At 42.1% G+C, this 14306-nt stretch overlaps 1 protein-coding gene across 1 annotated transcript in view; it reads right to left on the bottom strand.

Annotated features, from left to right (window-relative positions):
- Positions 1–14306, bottom strand: part of LOC306826453 (choline transporter-like protein 5-A) — a 44108-nt gene that overhangs the window by 1918 nt on the left and 27884 nt on the right. Inside the window, exons 4-17 of the mRNA XM_079347806.1 lie at positions 9833–9917; positions 7918–8002; positions 7569–7697; positions 6679–6739; positions 6461–6584; positions 5916–5999; positions 4800–4912; positions 3182–3313; positions 2736–2835; positions 2541–2633; positions 2174–2261; positions 1175–1443; positions 638–732; positions 56–159 (exon numbers count right to left, since the gene is read on the bottom strand). Of these exons, the coding sequence (XP_079203932.1) occupies positions 56–159; positions 638–732; positions 1175–1443; positions 2174–2261; positions 2541–2633; positions 2736–2835; positions 3182–3313; positions 4800–4912; positions 5916–5999; positions 6461–6584; positions 6679–6739; positions 7569–7697; positions 7918–8002; positions 9833–9917 (1562 nt within the window). The remainder of the gene's footprint in view (positions 1–55; positions 160–637; positions 733–1174; positions 1444–2173; positions 2262–2540; positions 2634–2735; positions 2836–3181; positions 3314–4799; positions 4913–5915; positions 6000–6460; positions 6585–6678; positions 6740–7568; positions 7698–7917; positions 8003–9832; positions 9918–14306) is intronic.

Below are 14306 nucleotides of genomic sequence, written 5' to 3'. Positions count from 1 at the left end.
ACAGCTGCCATCATTTCATTCTCCTCATGGCAAACCGGACGTTGATCTCTCTCACCATGATGTAAGCGTTTCTGTTCAGGTAGCGGATGAATCTCTCCAGACACCAGAAGCAGCACTTCAGACAGAGCATGATGAACCGAGACACGCTGTTGTTCACACCTGCACAGGTAAACGATGTCACACAGACACAAGGACAGATCTGATAGAGGAGCTGAGAGGAGGGGACAAACTGACACAAACTATTGATGCACTGTCCTAACTCTTTAAATTATATTGAATGAAAATATCAATCAACGGGGTTTCATACTCTGTACACAAAATTGTCAACTGTCTGAATTTTAATATATAAAAAGAAAGAAAAAAAGTTTATATTAAGACATGTTGTCCTCATCAGATCACTTTTTTAATCGACAAATGAACACAGTTTATCTGTGTGTGTGTGTGTGTGTGTGTGTGTGTGTGTGTGTGTGTGTGTGTGTGTGTGTGTGTGTGTGTATGTGTGTGTGTGTGTGTGTGTGTGTGTTTATGTGTGTGTGTGTGTGTGTGTGTGTGTGTGTGTGTGTGTGTTTATGTGTGTGTGTGTGTGTGTGTGTGTGTATGTGTGTGTGTGTGTGTGTGTGTGTGTGTTTATGTGAACCTCTCAGTTTCTGCTCCAAATACTCCAGAATGATCCGGACCAGCTGGACCATGGAGAGGATCAGAGCTCCAAAAGCCATTGAGCCTGTGTGGTACCTGCACACACACACACACACACACACACACACACACACACACACACACACATTGAGTGATATGTAATTTTATCGTGTCTATGATATAGATGCTGATTAAAACAGTGTTTAATGTCTAAAACACTGAGGGCCAGGTCCACTATGAATGGATTGCAGCAGCTGATTGTACAACACTTTCTCCCTCTATCTGCTCCGTCTCCAGGGCGGATCCACGAAGCTTACAGCTGTAATGATATTCAGAGTCTTCAAAGTCCTCCTGCTCAGTGTACTTATCTGCAGCTTGACTCTGCACAGAGCTGCACTCTCATGCTGACAGTTCTGAGAGACGCTGATCTAGGAGGAGCGGAGGGGAAACTTCACTGTGAGGCCGGACTCTAAGCACAGAGAGGCTGATGAGCGAATCAGAATCAGGTCACCTGATTCTTCCAGACTGTCCAACCAACCTGACTGTTCTGGTGAACGACGAGAACAGAGGACACGGCGGGATGTCCTCGGGTTTCCTCCTGGACCAATAGTAAGAAGCGAAGGTCCCAGCTAACGTGCACTGCTCCAGAGCCAGACTGAAGTTAATGAGCCAAAGGAAGACGAGCAGGTTGGACAGCTGCAGAAGGAACAGGTAGCGGTGGTAGGATGTCTCTCCTCCATAGAAGGCGAACAGGCAGAGAGAGCCGGCGCACGGAGGTGAGGAGGAGACGCCTGAGCTGTTAAAGGTCTACAAGAGGGAGAGAGGAGGAGACGCCGTCACCAGAACTCTTTCTGTTCTCAACGGCTGCTGTCGCTACGACAACCACAGCTACGACACGGTTGAACGTCATCCGCTAACACGGTCACACATTTAACCGTGTACAGATAAATGAGCGCAGATGTTGCCTGTTTAAAGCTGATTTGATGTTACTGTTTTTAACTGACGTTAAGTCGTAATGCAAAACAAACGTAACATTAACCTCGTCGAGCGTTGCGATCTCTTTTGTTTCCTTTTTTTTCTTTTTTCTAAACTCTATTATCCCCGAGGGGCAATTAGCGCACCAAGCGTTCGGCCACAGGAGCAGCGAACTGCATACACCCTGACAGAGCAGGGGGAGCAATTCAGGGTTAAGTGTCTTGCCCAAGGACACATCGGACATGTTGCTCGCAGGAGCTGGGGATCGAACCCTCGACCAGCCGCCCCTTTACACCATGTCGATGCATACTATAAGAAAGGTCCTTTACCTGCTTTTTGTAAAGTGTCTCGAGATAACACCTGTTATGATTGACGCTATACAAATAAAGATTGATTGATTGATAGCTCTCTGGTCGGCCCTTAAGTCTCCTTTAGTAACACAGACTGCTGACAGTCATGGACGGAGACACTAACATTCATGACACGACAGTGAGAGGTTAATGCTTCATCTCTGACCGCAGTGATTTGAAAATAATGACTCTGGTTTCATGAAGGCCTATACCTCAGGGCTGCAGGTGGAGTTGGCGTGGGGACAGCTGACGTCAGGAGACACCACTTTGTAGACGGGTTCACCTGAGGACGCCAGGTAACTGTTCACACAGCAGGTTAAAGACAACGGGCGAGTCAGAGAGACGTCACGGAGATCAGCTTTTCTATCAGAAAGTGCTTCCAGCCGTCTGTGAACTGGTAACAGTTCTCCACCAATCAGAGACATCGCTTTGACACTCTAGGACTCTGGGTAGTTGGCTGCTGATGTTGTGCTTGTGTCCGTCTGTATTCACTTGCTGGGAAACACTTTTCTGCTTGTGGGACAATGAAAAGAATTGAAAGTACGGAGCTGCTGGTCTGATGGTGTTACTGAAGGATACACAGCAGTGGTGGCCCAGTATGAGATACACACAGTGATCAGGAGGAAGGTGACCACCGGGAAGAACAGAGTGGTCGGGATGTGACCCATCGCTCTGGAACACAAACAAACAAACAGTGAATATAAAATATAGTGATACTTCGAGGGGACATTGAATCATATTTGGTCTTGTGGCTTTTTTTTTGTATTTTCGTACTTGCTTGCCTCTCGGAGCAGAGCGATGGCCACTCTCACTCTCCTCCTCAAGAAGATCAACATCAACAGGATGGATGCCTCAGACACTGCCAAAGACACAACTGATACACACACCACACACACACACACACACACACACAGTTAATAGTTGACTCCAGAAAGGACTTCTCTGCACACTAACATTTGGTCTTAAACTCTGCCGCTCGTCTGTTGTAGTAAGATCACGTCACCTCTATCTACCATTTAAAAATTCATTTTCAGATTTTATTGTTACTCTTAAATCACTCATTGCGTCCCTGCCCTCTACGTGTCTGCACACCTTCATGAGGTCCATGACAGTTACGCCCCTGTTACGTCTCGCCTTCAGTTTAAAATGTCACAGACGTGTTTTGACTTTGGAAGAAGTTACTCACACATTTCGTTTGAAATAATACAAGACAGACTCACAGAGTATGATCCAAGTCTGTGACAGGTGGAGGTACACCTGCAGGTCGGACTGAAGACCAACCTCCACGATGCCCACATCAGATCCTGGACTGTCTCTGAGCCGGCTCAGCTCCATCCAGCAGAACCACATACCTGCACACGCATCATTAAACACTTACACAAAGCAATCAGCCTTTGTCATCACACAAGAAACTTCATGGTCTTAATCTCCAGAATCAGTCCAATGTTCATTTTGGCTCTTCAGACAGACATAAAAGCTTTTACAGTCAGTTTGGTCCAAGCAGCAACTTCCTGTGTTGAAGCCAACTTGACTTGCCTTGAAAGACCAACACGCCCCATATTTACAGTTAAGAGGATTTTGACAGCAGAAATAAACATGTTTACAAGTCGGTACTAAAATCATGCGATGGATGTTTTTTAAGTCAATTTTGATTTTATGAATGATACAAGTTACGCATATTTGGAGGTTTACAGCCCCCTCAGCTCCAGCTCTTTGTCTGTTGTAAGGTTGACCAAACGTTTGATGGAATCAGCAATAAGAATATGGTGAATATGGTGACCTCCATGGACTGTCTTTCTCCCTTTAGAAACCAATGGGTAACGTCACTCGTCCATGTTAATTTACAGTCTATGAATTAGTCACATTTGACACACCCCTTCTACGCTTTATGCTTTGTAATTAGTTTTGTATGATAAAGCGTTAAACACAACTTCTGTAGAAAACTTAAGTGGAGGAGAAAGTGGTGGAGTTCTGAAGCAAAACACCTTTGCTGCCCCCAAAATCCAGAGAATAATGAGTCAGTTCATATTTCTGGTTAGAACTGGGATCACTGTGGATCTCCCAGGCTCACCTGGGCTGAAATCCCAAGTAAGGGCCAAGGATTTCCCTGGTGAGAATGCTACTGCAGCTAGGTGGCTAGCTAACTTTAATATAGCCACCGGTAAATTTCAGTGCCAGGCCTATCAGACACAAACGCTCAGACGCACACACACACTCATAAAAGGATGCATGAAGTGAGGGTGATGTCATCATGTTTGGGAGCAGCAGAGCTGGCGTCGGGTGATTTTGTGTGACACACCTCTGGGATTTTTAAATGTCAGACTGCCACAAACATTTTAGCTCGTCTCGTTAATAAAAAATAAACAAAGTTTCTATTATCAAAGATCCATTTTTAGCGTGTCAATGACAGACTCTTGTTATGGAAAAAAATCATTACAAAATGTTTAAATGATGAATTAATACTGCATCAGTGAGGTTGTTCTTTTGTCAAACTTCACAGGTTGTACTTTCTAGGTTTGCATTAGCTCAGTCTATCAGGAGTGGGTTGGAAACAGGAGGGTCACCTGTTAAGTCATGGTATGTAAATTGATTTAAATGCTGAAGAAGTGTCAGCTCACTTCCTGAGCACTGCTTAAGTAACCTTGAGCACAGTACAGAACCTCCATACTGCTGGGCTACTCTTTCACGTACAGCCTCAACCTCACTCTGATGACTCTCTACCTTAGAGCCTGTAGATGAATCTCCCAATGTCTCTACCCCCCCCCCCCCCCCCAACACTTTGTAAGAAATATCAGATGATGTTAGAAAAGATAAAAGTGTGAATCTGTGAGTACAGACCGTATGTCAACAGCAGGAGGACGATCATGATGGTCGTCCAGAGCAGAACTCCAGCAGTGAACCTCAGTAGGAGGATGAAGATCAGACTGATGAGCAGGGCCAGCAGCAGACCTCTGAAACACAGCCCCCCCCCCCCCCAAAAAAAAGACTCAGATACATGATGGGATAGATTCCTGCCTTTCCCTTAACTCAGGTTATTCAACGTGTTGGGGGAAATCCAACAGAGTACCAGTTAACAGAGTATATATAAATCATGTCAGTTAAAAAAACAAGTCATGTTAGAGAGCTAACATCAATAAACATGAAAAAAAGGACTTTTTTATTTAAAAAAGGCTGTTTGTTTCTAAACAGACAAATGTCCACAGATTTAAGGATGCTGTTTAAAATTAGATTCAATTTTGATTCGTTGGGTCACGATTCCACTCAGATCATTCAGATCCTTGCTTGTGTTGTTCTTACTCTCTGATGTTGCTTTGGATAAAAGCGTATGCTCAGTGAATTGTAGAAATGTAGAAAAAAAGTATTTTACTGTTGAATTATTCTTTAATAAACAAATAGAAACACATTAAAGTAAAGTATGAGCTAAAGTGCAGATTTGAGCCTGACCTGAATTCTCCACAATCACAGTGCCCCCTAGTGGAGAGCGATACCATTACAACGAAAAATATCAATCTCAAGATTTCCCTAAATCGATATTAAATTGGGAAAATAATAATTGCAAAGAATTGATGATTTGATTTTTTAACCAGCCCTAATGAAGATGTTGATAAGCAGAAAACAAACCTCCATGATGAAAAGCTGGATATGTGTTTGATTAAATGAAAGCTCGCTGAAGTCAAAGTTCTGTTATGAACCTGTGCACATTTTTAAATAGCATGTGTAGGACACATTTCAAATATGTTGTCTTCAGAAAACCATGAAATAAAGGCTAACGTGCTAACACTGTTAGCTATGAAACAGAGTGATTTAAATAATTATTCATTTTATATATATATATATATGTATATATACATATACACATATATACATACCTATATAGAATAGAGCACACTAAGTGTGTGTGTGTGTGTGTGTGTGTGTGTGTGTGTGTGTGTGTGTGTGTGTGTGTGTGTTTACATTAGTATCCAGGCCCAGGACTTGGCGTAGTCCTCCATTATCTTCAGACCGAGTTCTTTTGTGTCCAAAAGCCCTGTTATACCCCTGACCACAGACAGACAGACAGACAGACACAGACAGACAGACAGACAGACAGAGAAAGTTGTGTTTTAATAACAACAACATGAAATTAAGAAATTCCTAAACAGAGAAAGAAGTCAAAGACAGCTCTCATCAAAACTTTAAATCATTTTAAAAACCAGGTTTTTAGAACCAGTGTTCGTCAGCTACATTCTCATTGTCTTTTCTTAAAACTACATGTTGTAACCCAAAGTCAGTTTGCACATGATATACGTCATTTTGTTCAACCACATAGTATATATAGAGAGTGTCTGGAGCCGTTACCATGACGAGGTAGAAAGTATGTTATTTTCTTCGAGCTGTCCTTGCTTGCTTCATTAATGGAGGAAGCTTTGTTTCATTCTTAGTAAATCAGAGCCCACGTGTTCAGAGAGTGAAGTCTGAGTGTTTTGTATTTATTTTAAATGAATAAATGATGTGAGTACTTAGCAGCGTGTTGTAGTTCAGTGACACTACGGGGCATCTCCAGAGCGTCTTTAAACCTCGTCCTGTTCGCCACAGTCACCGACCCGTTCAGAGTGATGAATTCTGGGAGACACCTCTGCAGGACTGAAACACAGTATGACATAGTGTAAGTCTATGCAAGTGTTTAATTGTCATTGTTTATAATGATGTGATATCTGAGTGTTGTTTGGATGCTCACAGGGTCTGCTGGGGACGATCATGGAGGGACAGTCTTCATCTCTGAGGACCTGAGTCACGGGCTGACACAAACACAGTGTGACTATAATAAATGACATTATAACATAACGTGTGCATGTGTCTGCATGATCATATTCACTGTTTAAATACAATCACAATAACACAGAATGTGTTCTCACTCCATGCTTTACACACTGTTTAGAAGAAGACTTCAGCCCTGCCTTTAACACCTTTCAGTGACCCCAGATGATCAGCAAACTCCTCCAACTTAATGTCCCACCGCTCTTCATTCACTGGGATAAAGCCTCCTCACAAACAGACACAGCTACATGTCCTCATTTTGCTTTAAAGGGCGTTTTTTAGGAGGGTTTTCTATAGAGGAGGTCATGTACAGGCCCGGTTATAGAACACAATGACTTCTGAGATGCAGCAGCTACAGTGACCGGCAGCAGCAATGAAATATAACATAGGAGTTATGGGTCTCACAGACAGGTCACATGTACCGTCCTGGCTATCAGATCATGTCTGTAATAACCACAATCTGAGTCACTGTTGTCATTTGAAAGATTACTGATTGTCTTTTTTTGTGTCCGTTCATTTGAGGACGCAGACATTTAAAATGAGGGTGCTATACATTCATCCTTTTCTCAGTCTCATAGAACCGGGCCCGGTCATGGAGGTCGTGTTTTTTCTCATTGCTGTTCTGACATCCAACAGTGCAACAGTTCTCCACTGCTTCTTTTCCCCATTTCTTTCTTCTACTGTTTCTCTGCCATCACAATATGTGAGACACTGCTGTGACGTTATCTATTTAAATTGGTAGTGTGTATAATGAAGTGTGGAACAGGCTGACTAATATTGAATGTTCACCTGTGATGTCATTATTTTTACCTTCTCTGGATTATTAAATCCCGGTTTACAGAACTGTCTGTAATAATCCCAGTAACTCCTGCTCAGTTTGTGCTGCAGCTGCATCTCGGTGTACGTGGCAAACCTGTCCGGGCACCTTGACACGCACATCTGGAAGAACAATTATTCATCAATATAATGTCTATTTCATACTTCAGACATTTGCTGTAAGAATTTACAAATCAATCCAAACAAATACAGCGTGGTCAGAACACAGCTGGTTGATATTAAGAGGCTTACAGAAGGAACAACTCATTTCGTGTGTGTGTGTGTGTGTGTGTGTGTGTGTGTGTGTGTGTGTGTGTGTGTGTGTGTGTGTGTGTGTGTGTACCTGTGTGGTGGGACACTGTAGGTTGATAAGGATAGCTGGGTTGGTACATTTCAGGATGTTGAAGTAGAATAAAATGGGTTTGTTTCTGCAAATAAAAAGTGGATGTTCACACACACACACACACACACACACACACATACACACACACACACACACACGCACACAGTACATTGTTAATCTGAGGTTATAGTCTGGCTTTGTATAGAAGCAAACATGAACAGATAAGCGCACAGTTACACACTCACACAAAATCACACCACTCCAGCTCTGCTGCTCTCAAACATGATGACATCATTCTTAATGACATCACCCTCACTTCATGCAGACCCCGGCCCCCAAATACTCCCTCTACTACACAGCATTATCTATTTGTGCCACCAACCTCAACACACACACACACACACACACACACACACACACACACACACACACACACACACACACACACACACACACACACACACACACACATGCACACTCAGTAGTCCATCATTAATGTGAGGTAATATTCTGGGTTTGTTTAGAGGCAGACTCTTACAGCAGCATGTTCATGTAAGGGTCAACAGAACGTGTTTACTTCAGTCAGTGTTATTGTTAGTTATGCTAATCCTCTCTGAGAGCTCCTAGCTGAGCTAAAACCTTTCAGAGAGTCGTAGTTAAGGATTCATTTAGAAACATCCTCAGAGCGACTCCGAGCGGGGAACAGAGAAACAAACAAAGACGTGTTTCCTGTCACCAACTGTTCAAACCATCAGCAGTGCTGAACACCTTCTGTATAATAATCTAACAAAAACAAAATGTATGGATAGCACTTTTTAAAACGATGAAGCAAGCTAAGCATTAGATGAATCATTTGTAAAGCTTTAATGTTAGCGATGTAGAGAGTCTTTTACTCACTATGCACCAAACACCTGGAATTTGCTTCAGAGACATTTTAAGATCAGAGACATTTCTTGTTTTATTTCTTGCTGTTGTCTTGTTTATCTGTATCTTGTACCTCGGCACCATTGCAAATGAAGGTTCTTCCATAATGTGTTTTCCGAGGATTTAAAAAAAAGAAAGAAATTAATTTATTAACACATCTGACATGTGTTACTGGTCTTTAATCAGTGAATGTATAAAGTCTATCTTTAAGCTATTTAACATTTAAAATGAATGATGACATCCCCATGTATAAATCAACTGTTACACTGGTTAAAACATCTTAAAAAGACGACAGATCAAACTTTGTGTTCAGCAGGAAAGAGAACGACCAGCAGGTGGCAGCACAAACTAAAGAAACACTATGTGTGATGATCGTTCATCAGCCAGAGGTCTTTGTCTGTCTGCTGTCTCGCTCCACTCGGACTCCTCTGACACTGACAGAGTGGAGTTGAAACAGCAGCTCAAACGCTGATTATATTTCTGTTCAGGGAGGATCAACCAATGATCAAGCACAGAAACAGACAGGTGAGGAGCCGTGTGGCTTTAAAGCTGGATGTGAACACAGAGGAACAATGGATGTGAACAAAGAGAGAGTCAGCAGAGGAGAAAGGAGGAGGATCTCAGGTGAACACGGGGCAGGTGAGACAGAGAGAGAGATGATACCGTCACTGTTTAGTTCATTCTTAACATTGGATTTGTCTTTTAGTGTGCAGTTTTAAAAAAAAAAATGTGACCCACACATCTTCAGCAAAGCTCTGTAACTCTAAAAAAAATCAAAGTTTCATTCATAAGATGCTGAGCAGCTATATGACGCCAGGATTGAGGGTAAAACACGGCTAATATACAAAGTAAAGCATCGTTTCACACTCAGGTCGCTCGCCATGAATCTACCTTGGATGGATTATCAAATAAATTAGACTCCCAGAACTGTTGAGCTTCATACCTGCTGTACAGAGAGTCTGACTGTAACAGGACAATGACAGACACTTACTCATTGATGGTTCCGCTCTGACCACAGAACTGACCGTAACTGTCTGTAGGATAAAGAACCTTCTTCGGATCACCATGGAGCCAGGCTGGAGAGAGAGAGAGAGAGAGAGAGAGAGAGAGAGAGAGAGAGAGAGAGAGAGAGAGAGAGAGAGAGGGAGGGAGGGAGGGAGAGTTTTACAAAACACAAGAAAAACAATGAATCTCTTCAATGTGTTTTTTTGTTTGTTTATTTTGTATTTATGTTCTTGTTATTATCATGAGAGTCATTTAACGAAGAGACATTTATAACATATAGTGTAATAGTATTTGGGCACTAAATGGATGATAAGTTCAGAGGATTCTTTTTGGTAATATTCCTGTATATTTGTCCTGTACATCCTGACACAGTGAAACAGATTCAAGGCATCCAGTAGCAGTATACAGACAGGCAGGACACAAGACATTAGTTACAATACACACCCGCTGTCCCCCCTCCCCTCTGTATACAATAATCCCCCAAACAAGATTTAGCAGCCCCTATGTGACTAAGAGTCAACATAATTACAGGTTAAACCTGTGCAGGCTGTGATACGTGTGTAATCATTGATGGATCCCAGTGTGTTCACTTCATGTTGGTGTTTCTCTCAGTGACAGGCTCAGCTGGTTTTTCTAAAGCCTTATTCTCAAAGGATCCGTTTGTCCTGCAGACCTCTGTTAATGTGTAATAATATTTATATACTTATTATTTAATATGCATTCAATATTTATATACATCATATTTTATTTTATTTAAGTGCTTGTTATTTTAACACACTAATTCTGTGTATATGTAAATGTGCTTGGCAATATAACTGATTCTGACTGCAGTGTTTTTAATGGGTGAATTGACCATGTCTGGTATTTGTAAAAAAAAAATTAAACTCAATCACGGAGCTCCTCTGATCATAGTCATCCAGAGTGACTCTTTTTGTTTTTTAAAGAGGGTATATGCAGTTCATGCGGAGGGTAACAGAGACAGCATGAGAAACTGTAAACTAACATGTGACAGCGTTCTGGGTGCAAATTCAGCTGAAACATTTTATAGATTCATTCACAGAGTGAAGTACAACCAAAAGCACCAGATGAAGAGCGATCAGATTGATGCAGAAAGAAACATTTTTCATCTTTCATAAGGCTCAAATTAAATGTCTTTGTCGTGCTGAGAGTGTGGTTACACTGAGGCACACAACAATGTATAAATCTTACAGTGGCTCAGTGTTTTCAATCACAAAAATATATATAAGGAGATATATATATATATATATACAGTATATATATATATGATAATGATCCTGTGTGTGTGAAACACTACATAAAGCATCTCTTCCGAGGTCGACCTTTTTGTTAAAGATAAAGAGGATTTTTGAAGTTTTCAGATCACTCTCTATCATCACACCAGAATAGATTAATTAAAAACTCATACGTTTTTGTGTTTTGTGCAATCATTTTGTTTCATTTAATACACAACAATAACAGACACATGCAAGCTGATGACTCCTGTGTTCTGTGAAGTGAAATGACTGTCGATGTAGTCTGTTGGCTTTCAAGAGATTATTCTAGATAAGAAAAAAAAAACAAATTCTCAAAAGGACACATCAATACATCAGTTAATAATCCTGTTTTTTCCCCGGAGGATCAGAGAAGAAAAGTGTGCTTGTTGAACAGAAACAATAAAGATAGCAGTGTTGACTGCTGTGTGATTAAAACGGTTTCATGATGGATATCTTTGTTTTTACAGAAACGTACGAAACATTCTCTTTGTACAGTAAACTGTGAAATGATGAGGAGAAAGAAGACACTGCTTATACAGCGTGTGTGTGTGTGTGTGTGTGTGTGTTGCATTACTAAAAGGAGGGTGGTACAAATAGAGACAGGGCTGGTGTAGTAGAAGTAGTATTTTGGGGGGCCGGGTGGTGGGGGCCGGGGTCTGCATGAAGTGAGGGTGATGTCATTGAGAATGATGTCATCATGTTTGGGAGCAGCAGAGCTGGAGTGGTGTGATTTTGTGTGAGTGTGTAACTGTGCGCTCATTTCTGCAGTCTTTATCCATTCACCCGTACAACCATACACACACACACACACACACCTACACACACACACACACACACACACACACAGACACGTGAGAGTGAAATGTGTGATGGGATGATGTCACCAGTGGACACCAGATAATACACACACTTCCACACACGTTCACACAAAGAGAGAGAAACAGAAACAACCTGAGCCGTTCACTTTCTGCTCTGTACTTACACACTGACAGAATGAGCTCATACTACGATATGAGGCTACACGCACACGTAGCGCGCACACCCACACGCACACACACAATCTTCACATTTTAAAATAAGAGTTAACAAGTTAATACGATAATATAATACTGTAAAACTTGAATGAGTAGCCTCGGTCTCACGGTTCATCATCCAAAACACTCAAGAAAATGCAAAATATTCAGAACTCTGTTGCTCACACTCAGCGCCCGTGACCACATCACCCCTGTCCTTCATAACTTTCACTGGCTCCCAATCCCCCAGGATATCCTCTTCAAACGTCCTCAGATTATCACCTATAAAGCCCTCCAGAACATGGCTCCCCAAGACCTGTCTGAGTGTACAGGCTCCTCCCACTCCACAAAAACATCAGAGACTCCCCCGTAATCTCCACCTTCAAGAAATCCCCCAAAACTGATATATAAATTGTTTTTATATATCTATGGTATCAACACCTGCTTCACCAATAAACAACTTTTAGAGCACTTGCAGGAGATCGGTTCCGTTGGAAGCTACGCGATTGGATGTAAACAGCCAATCAGACTTAGCTCCCCCCCCCCCCATCTCTGATTGGATGGTTCTACTGGCTGCATTTTTAATGAAGGTGTGCCACCTCAAGCGAGCGCAGGAGGCAAGTTGAGAGCACAAGATGCATGTTGAGAGCACAGAGACGCTGTGTTGAGCGCAGAGCTGATCGTGAGCACACGGAGCAGAGGTTGAGAGAGCGTGCACAAAGAGTTGAGCGAGCACAGATCATGTTTTTGGTTTGGTCAGATTTATATTTGCTGTTCCAAATGAAAAGATGTGCTCGGAAGAGAGCCACTGCGCTCTCAGAACTGTCTCCTCGGCCTCTCGCCAATGTGGCACAATAATAACGCCATAGTTCTCTTCCTCCGATCTCTTCTTTGTTTCGTTTTCAGTCTTTTGTTTTTGAAGTATTCATAAAAGTATAATGTATCAAAATTCTGGTTTTGTACCAACAGCAGGTCGCTAAATGCTAATTAAAGTCTAGACAGGTCTTTCTGTGAGGTGACTTCCAGCATGTGTCAGTAGCAGTCGATCTCAACGTCTCACATTTCTGCAGTTGAGTTCATATGGGGCCCTGATCGCTCCGATTGTGTCCCCTTTAACTTTAAAGACGGACACCTTTTCACCGTCACACTTTCACTGTTTGAGCTCGTGAGACTGTACCTCAGGTTTAAACTTGTTCAGCTGTTTCACTTTTCTTCTGTTCGCAACATCAAACATCTGAACAGAGCTTCACCCTGATCTCCTGCTGTGACTTTCAGAGGTGCTGAATATACCCATCAGAGATCTCTGTTTCTTTTATCCTCCCTCATTTTCTCACACGCCGCTGACTCTCTCAGCGAACACACTCTGAGATTCTTCCTAGCAGGGAGGCATCTCTGTTCTCTCTACTCTCCCTGGACGAATCACATCCTGCTTTTACATCCTCGAGAAACAGAGAGGAAAAATATCAGTACAGTAAGATTTTAACCAAGCAAACCGGAGAGAGACAGACAGAAAGAGAAACAAAGAAGCAGCAGTCACATGGACCACGTTTAGTCATTACATTTAAATATTGTTTTCTGAGTGTAACCTGGAGCACAAGCTGTACTCACCTGACAAATGATCACTTTATAAAGTCAGTGTCAACTAATTTGAAGCAGTCGTCGTGGTTACGCCACAGTTGCGGATGTATTGAGGTGACAGAAAAACCGGTGGTAGTAAAGGCATTTGCAGTCCGTTTTTTGCAATAGTTACGAAAATCTGCACTATGAGACAAAACGTTTCGAACTCATCATGCCGAGTGGTCAAGCTGTAAAGTGGATTTTTTTTTCCACCTATAGAAAATAAACCAGTGAGGTCTGTCCACGTGAAATTCCAGTAGTTAAGCTAGGGGCTGATGGGATCACGCCAGTCAATACCTGCCCTTCTTTACAATGTTCCTAAGGGATTGGGGTAGATATAATGGGTGGACCATGTTCTCTTGAATAGACACTCATCCCCCTTTACGTACAGTATACAGTTAATCTTTCTGAGGGCAAGACTCTATACATTTCTTGGAGCCACTGAGTAACTGAGCAGGCCTACCATGTCTCCTGGTCAGTAGTCGAAGTTTGTCACAGAATTTGATCTACTCAGGGACAATGTTTTGGGAGGTAGAGCTGGGTCTTAAGAAACCAC

Source organism: Symphodus melops (genome assembly GCF_947650265.1).
Source record: "Symphodus melops genome assembly, chromosome: 7".
NCBI lineage: Eukaryota > Metazoa > Chordata > Actinopteri > Labriformes > Labridae > Symphodus > Symphodus melops.
The sequence above is the reverse complement of the archived record's forward strand: the minus strand, read 5'-3'. Positions and strand labels throughout refer to the sequence as shown.